This window comes from Bos indicus, chromosome 21, assembly GCF_029378745.1.
Source record: "Bos indicus isolate NIAB-ARS_2022 breed Sahiwal x Tharparkar chromosome 21, NIAB-ARS_B.indTharparkar_mat_pri_1.0, whole genome shotgun sequence".
NCBI lineage: Eukaryota > Metazoa > Chordata > Mammalia > Artiodactyla > Bovidae > Bos > Bos indicus.
This window is the reverse complement of record NC_091780.1, coordinates 27,725,926-27,747,255: the sequence shown is the minus strand read 5'-3', so window position 1 is coordinate 27,747,255 and position 21,330 is coordinate 27,725,926. Positions and strand designations below refer to the sequence as shown.

At 45.0% G+C, this 21,330-nt stretch overlaps 1 protein-coding gene across 2 annotated transcripts in view; it reads left to right on the top strand.

The window, feature by feature from the left end:
* Positions 1–20,469, top strand: part of MTMR10 (myotubularin related protein 10) — a 38,599-nt gene extending 18,130 nt beyond the window's left edge. The window contains exons 6-16 of one of the 2 annotated variants that reach the window (XM_019983380.2): positions 3,637–3,727; positions 9,415–9,574; positions 10,050–10,137; positions 10,218–10,306; positions 10,703–10,833; positions 11,869–11,938; positions 12,544–12,614; positions 14,096–14,265; positions 15,335–15,505; positions 16,551–16,733; positions 17,489–20,469. In XM_019983380.2, the coding sequence (XP_019838939.1) occupies positions 3,637–3,727; positions 9,415–9,574; positions 10,050–10,137; positions 10,218–10,306; positions 10,703–10,833; positions 11,869–11,938; positions 12,544–12,614; positions 14,096–14,265; positions 15,335–15,505; positions 16,551–16,733; positions 17,489–18,085 (1,821 nt within the window). In that variant the 3' untranslated portion in view covers positions 18,086–20,469. The remainder of the gene's footprint in view (positions 1–3,636; positions 3,728–9,414; positions 9,575–10,049; positions 10,138–10,217; positions 10,307–10,702; positions 10,834–11,868; positions 11,939–12,543; positions 12,615–14,095; positions 14,266–15,334; positions 15,506–16,550; positions 16,734–17,488) is intronic. The other variant, XM_019983381.2, reaches the window with a different exon arrangement.
* Positions 20,470–21,330: the final 861 nt, after the last annotated feature.

Genomic DNA, 21,330 nt, shown 5'->3' with positions numbered 1-21,330 from the left:
CTGATTTACATATCTTCAAACACAGAGGTTAAATCATGTATGGCTGCCAAAGCTTAATGTCTTCATGAATTTAAAACAAAAATTCTAGTATACTCTTTTATTTCATGTGAAAATTTTCGTTTGAAACTAGGTCACAGTTGGGAAGTTACAGCTTGATTCTACCTCCTGGAAACTTTGAATACTGTTTTCTCTGGAAGTACTCTGATTTTTGTAAATTGTTTTAAAATGACCAAATGCGTGTTCACAGTTCTCTGATGTGTGAACCATTGATAATTTTTGGAAATACAGCAGTTATATTTCTGTTTGAATTACAAAATCTTGAAATGTTAAATTGGTTCACATATTGTTAAATATTGCTCCAAAACCTTCTGGTAGTCTATTTGTTATTGCCTAAATATCAGTCAATAGTATTACAAAAAATTACAATTTCCTGCAATAGCCAGGGCAAATGAACTATTTCAGAAGCAGTTTTCAAAGGTGTAGAGTTTTTCTGAAAATTTTTTAATACTTAGGGAGTACATTGTACATTATTCCTAAGATTGGAATAATTGTACATGAAAATGAGACCTACTTTTTTGAGTCTCTTATTACACTCTTAGTGATAGAGCCTAGGAACATGGACGTAGGCTTTTTAGGTAGTGTGTGTGGAAAGGCTGAAGGAAGAGGACTCCTGGCTTTCCTGCTCTTCTCAGAGTGTCCTGCAGTGACAGTGGGAGTGTGACACAGTTGTGTGTGCCTTTGTCTGGGTTCCCAAAGGTAGCCCGGACTGAGGTTACCTGAGCAGAGTCATGTGCACTTGTGGTTACACTGCTCACCAACAGCTTAGATCCAGCTGTGTCTCCTTCCCCCAGAATCAACTGTAGAGCAGGAGATTAAACTGAGTCAGTGTCACAGTATTATTTTTGTAGTCTTCTTTAAATGCGAATGCTTTTAAAGGCTTGTTTCCTAACCTTTGTAAATGTGATGTGCTATTTTTAAGGGCTTTTTAGAAATGGGCTGCGCTGGGTTTTGCCTAGCAGATAGGCTTGGTGGCCATAAAAAACATATTCCATCATCAGTGATCTGTGGATTTCTTTTGTGTAAACACGGCCCCTGACTGCTTTCTAAAGGTCTCAGACAAAGTGATAACTAGTATGATGGGCTTGGAGTACTTCCTGACTACATTAGGAACTCATTCTGTAAACTAGTATTTTCAGTGCAGCTGTTCTGAAGTGCAGAGTGCCCCCAGAAAGTACTAAGGAGATGGCAGAAGTGTGGAGTCTCCTGGGCTTCCTCAGATGTGCGCGGAGGCCTTGCCTGGTCTTTACTAAAGAACTAACGTGCTTTCTCCTTCCCTCACTCTATCACCTCACATCCTCTTCCCTGCTCGTTTTACTTTCCCCTTTAGCACTCACACTTGTCTCTTTTACTATAGACTTTCCTGTTGATCTGGTTCAGTGTCTGTCTTCCCCTCTAGAATGTAAGCTCAGGGTGAGCACAGGGTTTGTGTTTGTTTTGTTCATTCTGAGTCCCCAGGGCTTAGGACAGGTGGCTGCTCCAACAGTACCTGTTGAAGGAAGGAGACATGGTGTTTGCCCTGGAGGAATTGAACTTCATAGTAGAAGTAAAACAGAGAACCCGGTATCCTCCTCCTTATTCATGCTCATGACTAGTATGTGAAGCCCTGGAAAGGACCATTTCTTTAACTACAGAGCAAGCTCAGTTAACTACAGAGCACTGACCAGAGATGACAGCTTCAGAGAAAGAGTGGTTGGTTGATCAGTGGGGAAGGGCTTCTTGAACAAAGTGTGGAGAAGGAGGTGGCTGGGACTGAGTCAGACGGACCATATTCAGACAGGTGCTTCCAGACCAGAGACTACTGAGGGATGGGGTGGGAGGTGGGGGTAGGTACAGGAGGGCTGGTAGAGCCTGCCTGATGGGTGAGATTTAATTCAGCATGCAGGTATCTGGTAACTGCAGCAGATAATCCAGAGAACAGAGTTGTTGCTCAAAAGTTCATCTTTAGAAGAGAATCCTTAAGTGTTATTTAATTTTTTTTAGAATATAGGGAAGCCCACAGAGATGCCATAAGGCAGGTATGGCTTAAGATTGTAGCTCTGGTAGTGCTGAAAAATGGGACGAAAATGCAAAAAGAATCTTGAGAAAAGTGCAACAAAGCTTATAAACTAAACACGGTGTCCAGAGGAGTAGGAAGTGACAAGGACTTTTTCAACGTGTAGATTCTGTAGTTTGCTCCTAGAAGAAGTGCTCTAAGGACTGGTGAGCAGGCAGGGGATGGAAATGCAGGTCATTGTCTCCTAAACTTCCCAAGTGGGATGGACTCTCAGAAAAGGCTCTCCCACAGGTGTTAAGAACAGCAAGGTATTTCGTAAGTTTGAAGGAGCCATTATTATTGTCGTTTTTTGTCAAAACTGAAACTAATGATAACCATTCTCCTAGTTTTATGTTTTAATTTAGTAAGACAGGAAGCATTTATTCTGTAGAAGTCTGCTAAAATATATTTCTAACAACTGACACATACTTACCAGTGAATAGAATCTGCATCAGCCCACCGCAGACATGGCTAATTTGACAAGGACTAACAATTAACTAAACTTCTTGCTTGCTCACTGTCAAAAGCATATCATTCTGGCTTAATGCTTTTTCTTCTAAAGGATAACTTTTTAAGTAAGATGGTCTGTTGTTCTCTCCTTGAGTCTGTCTTCATTTTCCTCTGTCTGCTCATGTGAGATTGTATTCTCCCGTCACTAGTCCAGGGCTCTGTGAGCTTATTCTGTAAGCTGGAATACCATCCTTCAGTCCAGCAGCAGTTGAGGTTGATCGCAGCCATATCCCCCGTGTGCAGCTGCTCCTGAGGTTGGGCATGTGCTCGAGTTACCCATCCTCAGTGCAGCCTCGATTTCATCTTCATGGTTCACATGCCCAGACTGAGGCTCCAGGCAATGAGTTGACTTCACACAGGTTCCTGGCAGGTGCTTGGTGGGGCTGGGTTCAAGCCCTGAGCATTGGGTTACAAAGACCATGCTTTTCCCAGCACAGGCAGAGTCTCAACCATTTTACTTACACAGTTGTTTTTTTTTTTTTTTTTAATGTATCTCTTTTAACCACCCATGAACTTTTGGGTTTCTTACTAATTTTTATTTTTTGTAAGAAAAAAATTGTAGCTTTTCTGTTTTTAGATTTTTATGAAATCTAAAATGAGTATGAACATTAAAAGGCATCCCTTATACTGAGCCTTCCGAATTGCTGGTATTAAATAATTATTGTCCATAAAAAATGAAAATTTCTCTTTTTTTTAGGCGTGGATATGTCACTGCCTTTTTTGAGAATGCTTCATTTACTTTCCAAGTTTTGTTTATCTGAGTAAAATTATTTCCCTGTTAAAATTCAGCTCAGCAAACACGTACTGAACACTTAGCGTGTAGTCACTGAAGATTGAACAGTGTCTGGGGGCACAGCAGTGAATGAGGTCCCTGGCCTGAGAGAGCCCATTCCAGCTCTGGGTCAGCAGGAAAACATGGAAACATGTGTCCATAGACCTTGCCTCAGATGATGCTCCCCACACCCAAGGCCTCGTTGTACGTTTCATTTAACCACGTGTGTTGAAATCAATTCTAAATGTAGAATTTTTCCTAGGTATGCCTTGCAATAGCTCATTATTCCCAGCCAACAGACCTCCAGCTACTCTTTGCATTTGAATATGTTGGGAAAAAATACCACAATTCAGGTAAATATGAAAATATTAACTACTGTGACTAACTTTACATTGTCTTAAATTTTATTCTTATGTTTTATGAGAAGCCTCCAAGTACCTGAGCCTTAATGATTGTTGAATTATTACCTTCATAACTATAAGAGAATTAAGCGCTCTGTGCTAAAAGAGATAATATTTGTCAGATTATTTCCTTTAAAAGTGAAGAACCTATAAGCAACTGTAACGAAGGCTTATGGGAAGCGTGTCAAGTGTTTTACCTGCAGTCAGTGGCTTGTGTTTTATGATGAAGGAAGATGACTCTCCCTCTCCACCATTAATTGGTAGCTTGAGTTAAAGTAATCTTTTAAGAAAACTGGAGGAAATTAAACCACATCTGAAATTCATAATCTTTTTTGGAAAGGTGATTTCATGCAAAAGCTGAAGTGGCTGAACTCTTTAATGGACTTCATTAAGTCATAATATTGACTTTATAATTATGAATAAGATTCATGAAAGGAAGATGAGCATTCATCCAAAGGACAAAAAACAGTGTATTTTAAACCATTTTTACAAAAGTGAATAGTTCTGTTCACATAGATGTCAGTGATGACACCACCAAAGAAAATTGTAAGTGATCATATAATTCTGAGTTCTTTTATATACAAATGTAATTTTGATCAACCGGTTTCCTTTTTTTAACCTCATAAAAGGCTAGAGGAAAATCAATGAGGTCCTGTGTTACTTCATCCCGTCGTAGGTTAGTGACCATCTGTCTATTGCTTGCTGAGTCTCATGCTTGCCCTGTCTTTAAGGGAGCAGGAAGACTCAGCTGCATGTTTGTAGTGAAAGGTCCCTTCACCTAGCCAGCATGGTCCTGATGGGGAGCTTGTAAGTTACTAATTTTACTGGCCTTTTACATTTTGTTAGAACATGTATAGTAATCTAAGTAATGTGTGTAATAAAAGTGTATTCCAGTATCATGTTGTAACTGCATTAAGACGCAGGAGCAGCACGTAGCACCCACAGATGCATGTGGTGTCAGTGTACTTCACTGCTTTAGACGATGCTCCTAAACACTGCAGAGATGACAGGTGGAAGTCATAGTTTTTGTCTTATGGTACTGTACTAGAAGAAATCGGATAACAAAATGTTTGTAACTTAATTTTTTGTATCAAAATATAACTGTTTTTAACTTAGGCTTGAACAATACAAATAATTTTTTCATTTCTTAACATAAAGAAAATCCACTTATTGTCTGAAGATGAGGTGCTATAAGTCTGCACTAGGAGGTAGACAGATGGCCCTCTGACCCATCATCAGGCTGCAGATGCGATCCTCAGGGTTAGCCCCAATCACACTCTCACCTCTCCTAGGAGGGCCTTTGATTCCTACGGTTCATGATACAGACCAGCTGCCTTTTTTCTGGTAGGAACGAGTCCAATGTAGGGACCTGCAAGTTCTGCACAGTGTGATGCCTGGAACTCAGCCAGGACAGTGAACTGTCTGATGCATTTGGTGACCTGAGGCCTGATTCCCTGACTGCTCACGGTTGTATCCATCCACTCCTTGTGGGCATGTTTGGGATGTTAATATTTTAAATAGTTTATTCAGTCCATAGCCCTTCTACCACTGGGTTTCCTTATTCCCATCCATCACTTCTGTATCTTCTCACTTGTCGAGAAAGTAATGATTGACGATTAACCTGTAAAATATCTAGGAGCACTTTATATTGCATCCTTCAGACTCCTCCTCCTTGGCAGGCACTTCATACATGTAGTGCTCAGCCAGAGTTCTAGGAAGATTCCTCTTAGGGTAACATCCTTTCATACCCTCCCTGCTGTTGCAGAAGGTACACTGCATCTGTAAGATCAAAGGAGGCCTGAAATTTCCACACACTGCAGTCAGAATCCATTAAACTGTGAGTGGAATACCCAGTAACCCACCCTTGACCTTCAGGATGACACCTTGATTCAGCAGCTGGATTAAAGAAGCTGTTACTACAGGCAGGCAGGCAACAAAGCTGTTCTCACAGCCGGGACGAGCAGCAGGAGGATGTGCCCAGCAGTTATCTAAAAGCCTTTTAGCTGGCCTTAGTCGTTCTGAGGTTTTCTCTTGTGTTCAGCATCACTTGAATACTTCTGGGAGAATTCTGATATTTGGGAAGATGCCCGGCACCTGCGGGTGGGACATCCCTTGGGACAACCCCCACGCTGACACCGTGGGAGGCATAGGCACAAACAGAAACAGTAGTTCTGTTTTTCCTCTTCTAACCTGAAAGCAACCACAAGGATGCTGTTTTCACCAGTCAGTGTATAATTGGACAAATAACGTCCAAAAGATACAGGTCCATCTTTGTTATGAAATTGACAAGAGGTCAGATTGTGCTTCTGGACTAAAGATTGAGAACCCCGGGTTCCTGACAGGCCCAGGATCAGCAGTTCCACCCTGTGATAGACCCCTGCTTACAGATGGGACAAGAACATCTCGGGGTGCAGTGTAAACTCTGCAAGAAAGTCAAGTCTGTGACGTCGTTTTGTTTTGCAATCTTATCCTCCTTTTATAAGCATTGGATGTTCCTTTAGGTGCTTATTGAAAAACCACTTGCCAGAGAACGAACTCCATTCAAAACTGTAGAAAGTTTTAGTTTGTTGTTTGTCAGTTCTTCCAACATTCACATGTAGCTGTGAATGGTTGTGACTGGTACTCTGTCTCTGCAGTAGGAATGCGTCAGCCTATACACCAGAATCCCTTTTGGGAGAGCTTTTAAAAGACAGTAACACTGGCGCCACCCAGCCCATGAGGTCTGAATGTTGCATCCGAACCACTTTGTTGACTCAGCTCTCTGGAACTTCTTCATGATCATGGTTCTGTTCTTCCCTTCCTCGCCCTCTGTGTGACCCTGATTTCTGCAGTGTCAATGAAGTGATGGGCTTTGTTTTCCTGTGTTGACTGCTTTATGGTCTTTACTGTTGCTTGAGGCCATTCTAACTATGGAGGGGCTGGTTACATGGAAACTCTGTAGGACTAGAGTCTGGGATAAGACCTGTGAACGGTGTCACAGGAGCTAGTGAAGGTCAGGATTGCTCCCTGTCCTGTCCCTGTCAGCTGGCTGAGGACGGCTATCCTGAGACCTAAGTCAGCAACGTCAGGGTGGCTGGCTCTTCTAGAGGACCAACCCAGCCAGCCTTCCCTGGGCACCTGTACACAGGCATGGGCTTCGGGCCTTGGGACTTCCTGGAAAGCATAAAAATTGCCAGACTCGCTAGTGACAGAGTACCTGCTGCACATCCCATAATAAGCTCTCGCTGGAGAAGATGTCGAGTGTCCAAGATCCCTGATCCTGGCGGCTGAGACGTGGACAGTGAGTGTGTTCTCAGCCCAGCTTCCTAGTCTTCGACCTCAGGACACTGAGAAGCATGCAGTCCTGGCTCCCCGCTAGGGCAGAGCTGCTATAGTATTTACAAGCTCCTGGCGAAAGTCCACGGTATTCTTTTAGCTACTCTGTGGTGGTGGTCTCAGTGCTTGGCGGGGACCTCTGTGCGGTGGTGGTAAAGGCAGCATTTCTTTTCTTGGTTTGAATGTGGATGATGTTTGGTGTTTGTTTCTGATAAATAGCCTTTATTGAGTTAAGGAAATCCCCTTTTATTCCTAATTTGCTAAAATTTGCTATTTTTAAAATCATGAGCATGTGTCGAACTCTGTCAAATGTTTTTCTGTTCTTGGAAGGGTTTTCCCCCCTTTAATTTGGTCATATGATGAAATTCTTAGGTTTTCTAACATTGGCTAGCTTGTTGTGGGTTTTGGTGTTTTGGAACACTGAGTAAAGCGGGAATTGCCTGGGAGTTCCATGTGGGTTCTGAGTTCTAGAGCAGTCATGGGTCCCAGCATGTTCCTGTGGCTGTCACTCTTAAGAGCAGGTGCTGAGACGGAGCAGCATGCCAGGATGTGGGCTTAGAAGGAACATTTTAACTTTTAACAAGCTCTGCTAGAATCATGATCATCATAATTCTGATGCCACTTAAAAGATAAAATCCGAAATTCCTATTCTGGCACCTGAGACCCTTCCTGATCTAGAGTCATGAGTGCTGTCCAGTGGTGGCGTGTCCTGTGCCCTGCATTGTCTAGTAGTGAAGTCACTGGCCGTATGTGGCTGTTGAGCACTGGAATGTGCCTAATGCAGCTGAGGAACTGAATTTAAAATCTAGGTTAAACTTAAATTTCAGTTGAAATGTAAAGAGCATGTGTGGCTGGTGCTTGCTCTTTGGTACAGCATACCTGTGCATCTGGGCATTCTCCAACCTCCCTGCCGCCACCTCTGGCACCCTTACTGCACTTAAGGTAGTTCAGTACTCAATGGTGTACAAATTGGCCACATTTCTTAAGTCCAGCTCTGCCCAGCATGCCCCTCTCCTTTTCATCAGCCACTGGGCAGCGCTTGCTTTGGCTGGTTCCTTAGGACTCTGCTCAGAGCATCTCGGGTCAGAAGCCTTCCTGCCCCACCCACCCTGTGGCCCCAGCAACAGCGCAGGGCTTCCTGTTTCTCATCACTCACGTCCACCCAGTGCACTGACAAGCACCTTGAAGTAGGGGTGAAACCTTACTTGTTTTTCCATTTTCAGGCCTTAGCCTGTGGTCACATCTCAGAAAATACCTGTTTTACAGCAGGTTTAGTAAGTAGTCCATGGGAACGGGCATGTCATGTTCACTGGATGGAGAAGGGTCTTCACAACTACAGGGGGATGGGAGTTGGAGAGCACTCGGCAACAAGGGTCAGGGCAGGCCTGCGAGGGCACTTCAAGAGAATGCAGTTGGAGATGTTGGGGCAAGGGCAGCATCCTGAAAGCCTGTTTCTCAGGAAGCGTGTCTTGTGGCAGCAATTGGCTGGGCTGAGTCCAGCTCAAGTAGGGAGAGCCCAGGCTAAGAGGGGTGCCCTGTGTCACCCAGAGTGGACCCTTCTTTCCCTCTGGTCCCTCTGAGGCCCTCCTGAGGCTATGCACATGCTCCTAGCAGGTTGCAGCACTTCTCAAGTGGAAAGATTCCTTGCTTGGGAAGGTCAGGTCCTGGCCTCTCTAACCCTCCATTGCACTGGCCCTCTAGTGGAGTGTGAGGAGTCCACATGAGCTTATCATCAGAGGAAAGCTGAGTAGAGACCAAGAGTGTCACAGTGAGTCACAGTAGGAAAGGGCTGAGAAGTCAGTAGCCGGGAGATGAAAGGTCCGGACGGCTCAAGAGTGCAGGCGCTGGTGGATGCATTCTCTCTCTAGGCAAAACCAGCAGTGACCTGGGTTCATGCTTCAGACTGGGGCAAGGGGTTAAGAGTGACCACAAACAGTTGAAAGTTGAGGAGGTGATGACTGGAGAGGAAATGTGGAAGCAGCATTGTTCATGCCCTGAGAAGGTAGTCAGTGAATGTAACGGGCAGTGTGTGATGTAGAGTGAGAGTGGTCCAGGTGGCCATGTGAGAGCCTTCTCTAGTGCCGGAAGGCACTGCAGGCAGAGCCAGTGGGTGGACAGGGCATGGAGGTGCTGCAGGAATGGACGTGGGGGCTGTCCTGAGAGGAGGGTCTGCCTCTTGGCCAGGACAGGTGAGGACAGGCCAGGACAGGTGAGGTGGTCTTGGAGAGACTGGAGACAAACAGGGATGCTACATCACAGTGTGTTGGCGACAGGAGGCAGGAGGGGATTCAGAGCTGGCTTAATACTGTTGCTTTTTCTTGTAGCCAGCAAAGCTAATGGAGCACCCTTGGGAGCTGGGGGCGGCGGCAGCCAGAAGACGCCACTGTTCGAGACGTACTCAGACTGGGACAGGGAGGTGAAGAGGACAGGTGCCTCGGGCTGGAGGGTCTGCTCCATCAACGAGGGCTACATGATCTCCACGTGGTGAGTTCGCTCTGGCAGGGTGCTCACTGCCGGGGCGCTTTTAGGGGTAGTTGTCAGACTCTACCGTCATTGGTAACTGGATGGGAAACAGACAAGAGGGAGAGAGAAGGAGTTGATGCTTCTCGGTAGACTTGAGGGTCAGGTTGGGTTGGTGTGACTGGTGTTTCCTATCCCATAGCCTGTTGAGAGGACCAGGGTAGATTTTGTGTTTTTTTTTTAAGAAATTGCATACATGTTTGATTAGTAGTCATTCTAGACAATATTTCAAATGCTTCCTTTGGATTCTTTCTCTGCTATAATATAGCTTTTGGGATAACTGACCACGTCACATCTGTTTTCGACTGTGTCTAGGCTCATCAGTGTACCCACAGTGCTCACCAGGTGGGGTGCACATTAGTTAAAGTGGGGTCTGCAGAGCATGCTTGTCCCACTGGAAGCCAAGCTCTCACATCATGATTTGTGTTTTCATCTGCAGCCTTCCAGAGTACTTTGTGGTGCCGAGCTCGCTAGCAGATCAAGACCTGAAGGTCTTCTCCCATTCTTTTGTTGGAAGACGGATGCCAGTAAGTGAGGCCTGCTGGGTCTCTCCAATACTGTGTTCCACTTTCCAGCCGGTTAAGTAAAGACCCTGCTTCTCTCCTAGTTCTGGTGCTGGAGCCACTCGAATGGCAGTGCCCTCGTGCGCACAGCCCTCATAAGAGATGTGCTGCAGCAGAGGAAGATTGAGCAGAGGTAAGTGGGCCACCACCCTCAGAGCTTGGGGTATCTTTGTCATTCTAGCTAGAGTCAGAAAGCACCATGTACTTCATACAAGCATTAACACTGTGGAGAGGATATGAACGTATTAAAATTAACTCTCAGGTTATACTAAACGTAGTTTAGTTCTTTGGCATACAAGGATCTTTTGTTGCTGACATCTTGCTGTAGTGTTGCCTCTAAAGAACTTTCAGAGTGCAGTGATTCCCAGGCAAGACACTGCAGAATGAATCAAGTTTTTCTTATAGTTCAATGCGCCTAGGTTTATCAAGTCACACCAAGATGGTGGCATAGTTAGCTCATAGTAGGTGCTCAAAACATATATGTTGAATAAAAGAATGAATAGTGACTCAAAGGTTTTGTCTTTATTAGGATTTGTAATGCAATAACTAAAAGTCATCCACAGAGAAATGATGTCTACAAGTCAGATTTGGACAAGACCTTACCCAACATCCAAGATATTCAGGTGGCTTTTGTAAAACTTAAACAACTGTGTGTTAATGGTAATTTTATTTTTATTATATATATGCATATGTAAACAGTGACTGGGTGATTCTATGAGGCATTGTATGAGGCATGTCAGGAAAAATGACATTACCTAAAAATTTAGAAATAGTTAATAAGTAAAGGCTCATTGAGATACCTGTACAAATTAATATTATATGAGAATGTCAGAAGCTCTTAGAAAATGAAGTTTAAGCTGCGTTTAGTTTTGGAGGAAAAGTGTCTGCTAGTAGAACAGTGTGTAACCTCACAAACAAACAAAGACCCTAATGTGCTGAGTTATGTTTTGAGCCACATGAGAATGTGTGCAGCCTCAGAGTTCACGTATGTTTGCTGGAGCACATGCTCACGGGGTGCTTCGATGTGCCCCTGGATGGCTGACTCACAGGAAAGGGCCCTTGGTGTGAAGGGTGCGCAGAGAACCCCTCATCACTGGGTGTGGAGAGGCAGCAGGACTGGAAGGCGAGCTGGGGTGGGAGTGTGTGTTTGGAAACACAGCAACTGTATCTTTCAGCCGTCCAGTCCTCGGGGTGGCTAGGGATGGGGTTTGTGAGCCGAGGGGCTTGAGATGAGCCAGGACAGGCCCTGCCAGGAAGCTGCCCCCTTCCCTGCAGGGGTTGCCACCAAGGCCATGTCAGCCAGGCACTGGCAGCAGGGAGGGGTGGGAGGCAGGGAGGGCCAGGCCGGTGGTGAGGAGGCTGGGGAGGGAAGGCCAGAGTCAGGGAAGGCCAGGTCAGCAGCTCTAGGAGGCAGAGGTGGTTGGAGTCTCCGAGATTTCCCCGAAAGAGTCAGAGAGGAGACGGAGGCCTGGGGAGTGCTTGGTTCCATTCCTTATAGAACTGTAGTGCGACCTCTTAAATGTTTTTATTATTAAATGCAAATGTATTACACTTCTTGAAGCCAACTTTTAAGTATTAGAAACTGTGATGTATCATCTAACTCTCAATTGATCATGTTAAGAAGCCCGGAAGTAGTATATTGAATATATATACGAGTTACATATAGAATTACATATGTAATTATATTAATTGCAGAACCGTTTGAAGAAACTGAAGAGAAATGGCTGTCTTCACTGGAGAATACACGGTGGTTGGAATATGTAAGGTTTGTACAACTGCTTTCTTTTTCTCCTAACTCTTTATTTTGAAATAATTATATATCCGCAGGAGGTGCAAAAATATTACAGAGCCATGCACTCCTCACCTGCTTCCCAGTGGTAACAGCTCACATAACTGGATGATGGTTGTGGAGCCGAGAAGCTGACAGTGGTGTAAGCTAGGCCCTGTTCAGCATTTATAATCAGGTGTTCTCGTGTGTTTATGTGTGGTTTCATCACATTTGTAGACCCACGTGACCACCAACAGAGTCAGGATGCAGACTGCCCCATCACTACATCTCCCTCCTGCCACCCCTGGAGGGCTGCGCCCCCATCCCCTACAGCTCCACCCCTGCCCCCTGGGAGCCACTCATCTCTTCGTCTCTGTAGTTGGGTGATTTCAAGAAGGTCATGTAAATCAGCAAAGGTTAATGAATTCCCTGATTCAAAAACCAAACTGTATTCATATAAATACTGAAGAAACTCAGAAAGGTTACAGAGACTACAAATGGGTATGGTGAGAGATTAGATTTGCTTGACATCAAGTACTTTAAACAATATATCTGTAATGGAAGTTTAGTTTTTAACATTGTGTTTCCCTTTCTGTTTCCAGGGCATTTCTTAAACATGCAGCAGAACTCGTGTACGTGCTAGAGAGCAAGCGTCTGTCTGTAGTGCTGCAAGGTAACCACTTCTGGCCACTGTGGTCTCTGGGCCACAGTATCTTGGGTGCTGTAGCTTTAGGGTACACTTTGAAATTAAGACATGTAAGTCCTCCAACCTTGTTACCAAAATTGTCTTGGTTATTCTAGGTCCTTTGCATTTCTGTGTAACTTTTAGGATCAGCAAAAAGCCTACTGGGTTTTGGATAGGACTATGTTGAACCAGAGACTGGGAGAATACTGTCTTAACATGGAATCTACCGATCCAGGAAATGAATGTCTCTCCATTTATGTGGGTTTTCTCTCATGTCATGTCAGCTTTATAGTTTTTAGTGTAGAACCCTAGAACTTATTTAGTTAAATCTGTTTTATTTTTGATGCTGTTGTGAATAGTTGCTTTTTAAATTTCATTTTCAGATGTATTGTGTACTCATTGTGTATAAAATCCCTACAACCTTACTAAATTAATTCATTAGTTTTAGTAGTGGTTTATGGATTCTTCAGGGGTTTTACATATGGATACTCATTGTCTGCAAATACAGTTATAGCTTGTTCCTCTCTAGTTTGAAATGCCTTGGATTCCTCTCTCTTGCCTGACTTCTCTGTGTAGAGCTTCCCGGACACTATACAGTAGAAGTGACAGAACAGACATCCTTGTCCTGCTGCCCATCTTAGGAGGAAAGTGTCCAGGATTTCACTGGCAAGAGTGATTTAGTTGTAGGTTTTTGTGGATTCCACCTGTCAGGTTGAATCTCTTCTTAGATTGCTGAGAGTTTTTATCCAGAATAAATGTTGAATTTTAATCAGACAGATGCTTTTTTATATCTAATGAGATGATCACGTAATTTTTGTCCTTTAATTTTTTATTATGGTGTGTTACTTTGTCGGGTGTTAAACCAACCTTGCATTTCTAGGATAAATTCTTGCATTCCTGAGATAATTTGGTTTGTTAATACTTTGTTGATGACGTTACATATAATGGATACTATATGATAGTTTTCTTCTGATTTTTGTGGCTGACTTTGATATCAGAGTATTCCTGGTCTTATTATTAAAGGACATCAGATATGAAAGATGGGAGCGAAGCATTTGCCATCTTGTCAGATGATGGTGGATAGTTCCCTTTCTCTCGTTCACCTCTGAGTCACCCTGTCGAGCTATCAGTGGAAAGATTGTGGGATATTTAATACTGTTGCCAAAACAGGAATAGAATGGACTCTTGGGAGATTTTTACCACAGATCATTGAAATGTAAAAAGAGTGAGGGCTACACTTCTGATATCTAGAAAACATTCATATGTAAAAGTCCATCTCTCCATTAAACATGAGTGTAAATGATCTGTAGGTAATATTTAGAGTTGCTGGCCTGAATGAAATGTCCTAACAAGGATGATCTCGAAGGCCGCCGCATACAGAACACCGAAGTGTATGCTCTACCTCCCATTCCGTCCTTCTCTGAGCATTCTGCTGTGTACTGAGTGTTGTCTTTCCGTTTCACTGACAGAGGAGGAGGGAAGAGACCTGAGCTGCATCATAGCTTCTCTGGTCCAAGTGATGCTGGACCCCTATTTCAGGACCATCACTGGGTTTCAGAGTCTGATACAGAAAGAGTGGGTCATGGCCGGATATCCATTCCTGGACAGATGCAACCACCTGAAGAGATCGGAGAAGGAGGTAACAAAGCCTTCATGCTTATCATCAGTCCTTCAGCGTGCACAGGGTAAAACCCCGTCATCATGGGGAGAGAGATTCTGTGCAGAAGGGGACAAGGAGGCTTTTAAAACATTGCCTTCACTACATCCTAGCTTCTTAGTCCAAGACTGACCCATGGATTAGAGTTCAAGTTGAGGTGTTTATGAAGACTATCGTAACTGTATGATAGGCAACACTCTAAAAATTAATCTGTTGAGTTTCTCTTAGTTGAAAACTGCTTGAAGAAATGCCAATAATACGGCAGGTCTTCTGTAAGCAGACAATAGGCATGTTAGGTATTTTGGAAAACCAGCTTTGGAGTATCATAATTTCTTAAAATGGGGTACATGTGTTAAGGGAGAGAGGCTGGGGGGCACATGTAAGAGCTGCGAGGCTGGCACGGCCTCGAGTCCTTGTGGGACTGTGAGCCCCGCAGTGTCCCATGTCAGGGAGGCTCCTAAGAGCACTGCTGACTCGCTGTCCCGTGTAACAGTCCCTGCCATCTGAGGAAGCCCCAGCAGTGAATGCTTCCCGTGTTGACTCTGACTCATCAAGACACACTGGGTGGGTGCTGGGGCTGCTGCCAGCTGCTGCATTGAGGGTGTGCCCCAGGACCCCGAGGCCACACGAGCCAGTCTCTGAAACCCAGGAATGTCTCTGGATGCTGACTGCAGGGTCAGCCAAAAGTTGTTACAGAAGCTGCTTTTTGGTTTGGATGTTTTTCGTTTTAAATGTTCTGAAGAACTGTTTCCAGGTTTGGCTTAAACACTTATTTCCCTGTTCCCCCTTCACAGGGCGATTCCCTGCCTCTCTTTCTAGTTCACCACTTCAGCGTGGTGGACTTGTTGGGCAGAGAGGTGCTGAGACATGTCCCAGGCCAGCCTTGGTTTTAGGGTGCCATGGCCGTCTAGTCTACTCATGTACGCTGAGCTCAGCTTTGGGGCCACGCACACAGGCCTCACTGTCTACTAATCTCTCCATCATGTCAGTGAGAAGTTTGGGGGTAGACATGGGCCCTGCGGGTAATCTCATTTCCTTGTGTGTATGCCAGGCTCCTGTGTTCCTGCTCTTCCTGGACACCACGTGGCAGCTGCTGGAGCAGTGCCCGGCGGCCTTCGAGTTCTCTGAGACTTACCTGGCGGTGCTGCACGACAGCACCCGTGTGGCCCTGTTTGGCACCTTCCTGTTCAACTCTCCACACCAGCGTGTGCAACAGAGCACGGTGAGCACCCACCATGGCAACGTGCTGTAGCTGTGTTCCTATTAAACTGTCTCAGTTATGAATACCATTTTAAGCTGTAATTTCAGATGAATAACAGTCCAGGAACTTGAACCTGTTGCATTTGTATGAGTGCGCATTCTAGGTCTTTTTCTCTGACATTTATTGAAAGATGCAGCTTATTTTAACCACCGTAAATATACTTTTGTATTTATACGTTCACATTTGAGCTGTCTGAATGGGTAATTGGTAAGATCCTGTTTGAAAACATTTATTTCCTAGGACAGTAGAATAAAAGGGGTATAAAGCAAATGACTTTTCTTTGGGAATTCTATGGGGAAGGAATTTGAGAGGAAACATAGGCATGATGCAAGACTGGAACTCTCACTGGGCACTGCTTCCCGAGTGTCCTCAGACCCTGATGCCATGGGGCAAGTCACTTTTACGTAGGCCTGTCAGCTTCCAGTCCCAGCTCTTAACCCAGAGGAAGAACCATGACTAGGGAGGGACTTGAAACCAGCTTCTGGTTGCCCTGGTGGAGCCTTCTGGAACCACGAGTTCTGTCTTATCCATGTCTGGAGCAGTGGGTGTAGCCACAGAGGCTGCAGTGCCCAGAAGGACGCTCTCATGGGTCTTCAGGAAAGACTGCAAGAGGGGCTGCCTTCACAGTGAGCTGTGGTCATAGCCAGGGCTACGACTCTGCTGAGTCTTGAGTTCCTCATCTGTGAAGCTGCTGCCTCAAATCAGCAGCTGAGCGTCCTGAAGACGCATGCTATTCAAGACTGGGTGTGAGCGTGTAAGGGGAGGGTTTGTTCAGGCCACTGCTCCAGGGTGAGCTCCCTCCTCCTCATGCAAGGGCCATGCCCTCCTCGTGCCGGGTGCCAGCAACGTCTGGGGAGCAGAGTGTGCTGCTCCAGAGGGGTGGGAATCGCCCTCATTCAGAAAATTTCACTCGTATAACGATGAACAATTCATCAAAAAGGAAGTTACCACGAGAAAATCTTGAGTTTGGCATTTTTCACAAATGTTCAAATATTTTATTTTGCAGGAATTTGCTATAAGCAAAAATATCCAGCTGGGTGATGAGAAGGGTTTAAAATTCCCCTCCGTTTGGGACTGGTCTCTCCAGTTTACACCAAAGGATCGTACCCTTTTCCACAACCCCTTCTACATTGGAAAGAGCACGCCCTGTGTGCAGAATGGTTCTGTGAAGTCCTTTAAAAGGACAAAGGTAAACTACAAAAACGCACTAATGGTGGAAACCTGGTGTTTGCACACACATAACCAAAAACATCTTTTTCAGAACAGGGTATTAAAAGTCCAGGCACGTCCCATGACAGCATTGCTAATGCAGGTTTGAGGGGTCATTTGCTTTGTTTCTTTTATGGCTGTGCCGTGCAGCTCAGGAGATCTTAGTTCCCTAACCAGGGATTGAACCTGTACCCTTGGCAATGAGTGGGAGGAGTCTTAGCCAAAGTTTTTTTCATTATCATTATATTTGTGATGGTGATCTGTGACCAGTGATCTCTGATGTCACTATTGCAGAAAGATTACAACTCGCTTAGGTCTCAGATGAGGGTTAGCATTTTTAGCAGTAAAGTATTTAAGGTGTACACATTTTGTCTTTTTAGACATAATGCTGTTGCACACTTAATAAATTACCATATACTGGAAACATAACTTATATGTGCCGGGAAACCAAAAACCTGGTGTGACTTGCTTTATCGCGAATCCACTGTCTCCCAGAGGTCTGCCTATGACGGAGAGAATATATCAGCTCCACCCTCATACAGGCCACAGCCTGGCAAAGTCAAGGCCCAAGTGTCCAACTCCAGTGGAGGAGGACTGGAGCAAGTATTACCAAGGGAGGGACAAAATGTCCTTTAAGGTTGAAATTCTACCTGAGTGTATGTTCACCATCACACTTTTATCATCTCTCTGAAAGGGGAAGCTCCAGGAGAATAATGCTAGAATCTCTCTGTACAGAAAAGCTACAGCTCCACACTGAGAGGAATGCCAGCCTCCTTAAAGAACGGCATCATCAGTGAGGAGGAGTTACGGCCAAGAAGAAACTCACTAATCCTGCAGGTGAAGCCAGCGCCTCTAGAAACGAGGGACAGCCAGGACTGGGGCGCGGAGCGGTTCTTCCAAGAACGGGCCTCCAGGCCGGCCGACCTGCATGGGACCATCCTGCCACATCTCTCAGGTGCGCACATCAAGCTGTGGAAACTCTGCTACTTCCGCTGGGTCCCCGAGGCCCAGATCCAGCACGGGGGCTTCATTACGGCCTTCCACAAGCTCTCACTGCTGGCCGATGAGGTGGATGTCTTGAGCAGAGCGCTGCGACAGCCCCGGGGTGGCCCCATGCCAGCCCCCGGCCCCGAGCTGGCCCCAAGCAGGCTGTACTTCTGTGCCGGCGGCCCACACGATGCCCCAGGCACGCCGGACTTCCTCTCGTCCTCCTTCCCCTTCTCCCCGGTGGGCAATCTGTGCAGGCGGAGCATTTCGGGGACACCGCTGAGCAAGTTTCTCAGTGGGGCCAAGATATGGCTATCCACTGAGACCCTCGCCAATGAAGACTGACCATCCTGAGGGACGAGCGGGACTGCCGACCCATGTGGGGCCAAGATATGGCTGTCCACTGAGACCCTCAAACGTGGAGACCAAGGGGGTCTTCCTGCACGTCCTGAGGGGTGAGCAGAACTGCTGCCCTACAGGTCGGACACACTCATCATTTATCTGTAACAACTGAAATTTGCACTAATTCTTAAAAACATGTTGAATTATGTTTTCTTCACAGTTTTTTAAAAGACAGGCCTAACTTTTGTTATTTATGTTCTCTCTCTGTCATGCTGGGTCAGGCTCGTTTTTAGGTCATTTGCAGGCAGACATTCCCATGATTTTATTACTGTGATCAGACTAATCAGGTTTTGTGTGTGGCATCTGTCTTTCTAACCACCTACTAAAGCTTCCCTGATCCTTGGTCGGATTAGCAGCCCAAGCAGCAACCATCAGGGGAGTCAAGAACTAGTGTCTGGTGTATTTTCAAGAAGCATCCAGAAGACCCCAGTGGGTAGTCATGGGTATACGTGCATTTTTCTGGTCACTTTCATTATCTCTAGTTGAACTCACCTGAGAGTTGTGTGTTCCCACACTGTAATTTATTTTAGATTGCTGTCTGGGACCGTAGATCACTGTGTTTTAAAATCATGAGTTTGCTTAGGGCTAACTTTAAAATGATGTGCACTGTTGACTTCAAAAGCATTTGCTGTAGATAATATAATTAAACTTAGAAGTGCCTTTGATTATTAACTATTAAGATATGAATAGCACAGAGTAAAACAATTTGAGTTAGGATATCAGAGTCCCATCACACATCAGAAGGAGGCTAGTCATGAAGCCTCCAGCTAGAGTCACCTGGACACCCCAGGTCTGGGGGTCGGAGGGGAGCAGAGCCAGCACTGGCAGTATTACTGAGACCCAGCCACTCTGGGCACCTGCCCATGGAAAGGGGTGGTGAGCTCCCGAGTCAGGTCACCTGCAGGGAAGGACAGAGTGCCTGGCACTTGGGGAGGAAGGGCAGGTGAGTAGAGGTGGACTTCTCTCAGGGTATTGCCATTGTAACCAAGAGCGCTTGCCCTGCCCTGCCTGTGACAGCAGTGCTGAGGAGCCAGACGAAGACAGGTGTGCTCTTGTCTGAGCTCCTGATGGCAGGTGCTATGCCGGTTAGAGCCACCACAGCCTTCACTTTTGGGAAAAGATGGATGTTTGAAATATAGCTGTCATATCGTTGTCTTTTGTCTTAAACTGCCATCTTACGCTTTTCAAAAAATGTTTTAAAGTGTGCAGTTAGATTATGTCCTTTTCTAAAACAGGTTTTTTTCAAAACAGTGCTTTACCTTCATATGTAACAAACAGGTATTTCTGTTTGAATTACTTGCCTTTAAAAAATTGTTGGATAATGTCTCTGGATTTAAAAGGATGGAAATTCCTATGCAGTGTCTAAGGAAGTCCATCTTGTGGATAAACCCAGTGTTTCTCCCAACCTGCCTAGAAAATAAGGGCTTTTTTAGTTATATAAGTTTATATAAGTAGCACTGTTGCCACAAGGACTTTTATAGTCCTTGACTGGAACCAGCTCCAGCCCCCTGAAAACCCCAAATCCCATCTTGCCACTGAAAGTGTAACAGTTCTTCCCCATTTTTCATTAGGCTGCTTTTTAATTATTACAAATTGTCCTAATTTGTTACTGTTTTTTCGGGTTGAGCATTTATTTCTCTATAGCTTTCTTCCCTATCACATTTATTTCAACCGTTGTAGTAAATGTTTTTAACTTGCAAGTTTTAAAATGATTAGGTACTCTTAATGCTGTTTTAAAGTAGAAAATATGCATATTTTTGTATGATAATCAAATGTAAAATACAGTATTTTATTTTTGCTGAACAGTTGTTATATCATGATTATTGTGCCACAGTTTATCGTGCATAATATGAACAACAACTATCCTAGCATTAAGTCCTGGCCCCTGCAGAGCCACCGGCCCCGTTGCTGGCCGAGGATGTGGGGACACGGTCTGAGGGCAGCACCGGACATGGATGCCCAGCTTCTGCTGACAGGGCCACGCGGGCAGACTCTCGGATCGGACTTCAAGGTGTAAAGTGTCTTACTGTTGTTCGTGATGGAAACCAACTTTAAAACCAAAAGTGTCTAACTTTATTTAAGAAAGTATATTAATTTGTGCTAACAGAGGGTGAAAACTGTTCAACACGTACTTCAACAAACTCTTCTTGCTATAGCAGTAACCTCAAGTAGCTGAAACTTGATTTTGAAAGAAAATGAAAACCTTTGTGCCTAAAATTGATTGTGACTTGCATTAAAGTAGGATGGGCAGGAATGTGAGAGATTCTGTTTTCCAGCAGTGATGAATGTGAAGGAAGTGCTGAGTGCTAATAAAATGTCCATAGAAATGGTTGCCTTTGTTATTGATGTGAGAGGTGGGATGTTCTCTTCTAGCTGTGCTTGTGTCTCATCCCTGCTGCTCTGCCTGCTCTAAACCTCAGTTCACAACTGGCTGTCATCACAGCCATGGGGGTTCATGGACCAGGCCCTAACTCGGCCTTGCACTGTATACATTAAAAAGCCGGTGAGTGGTATTTCCTTAAGAAGATCAGGGATCAGGTCTGTGGGAGCAGGATCCTGGCCAAGCTGCCCAGGCCTCCCATCCTGACCAGTCCCTTCCTGTGTCCATCCCCTCCCCACCCTGCCCAGGGCTCTGCACACCTTGGAGACACTGCAGGTTGGTTCCACATAACCACAGTAAAGTGAGTGTCATCACAGTCTGCAAGTCATGTGAATTTTCTGGTTTCTGAGTACATGTAAAAGTAATGCTTCCAGTACACTATAGTCTGTTAAACGTGCATTATATCTAGAAGTGTACAAACCTTTAAATATTTTAAAATACTTTGCTGCTGAAATATACTAACCATCATCTGAACCTTCTGCAAGTCAAACCATAACAAATATAATAACAGAGAAGTCTGAAATCTGTGAGAATCACTGGAATGCGACTGAGACCCAAAGTGAGCACTGCTGGAAGGATGGTGCTGACAGACCTGCTCGACCCAGGGCTGCTCCAGACCTTGCATCTGCACTAAACAGTAGTGCTAAAGCGCGTTCTGCCAGCGTGTTCTCACATTAAAGCAAGTTCTGCCAGTGTGGGAGACTGCCTCAGTCATCGGGGACATACCCAAGGGTCAAGACAGAAAGGGACAGCTAAATGCCTTTGGTAGCAAGTGTCCCTCTCCATGGTGATAGGCCCAAAAGGCACT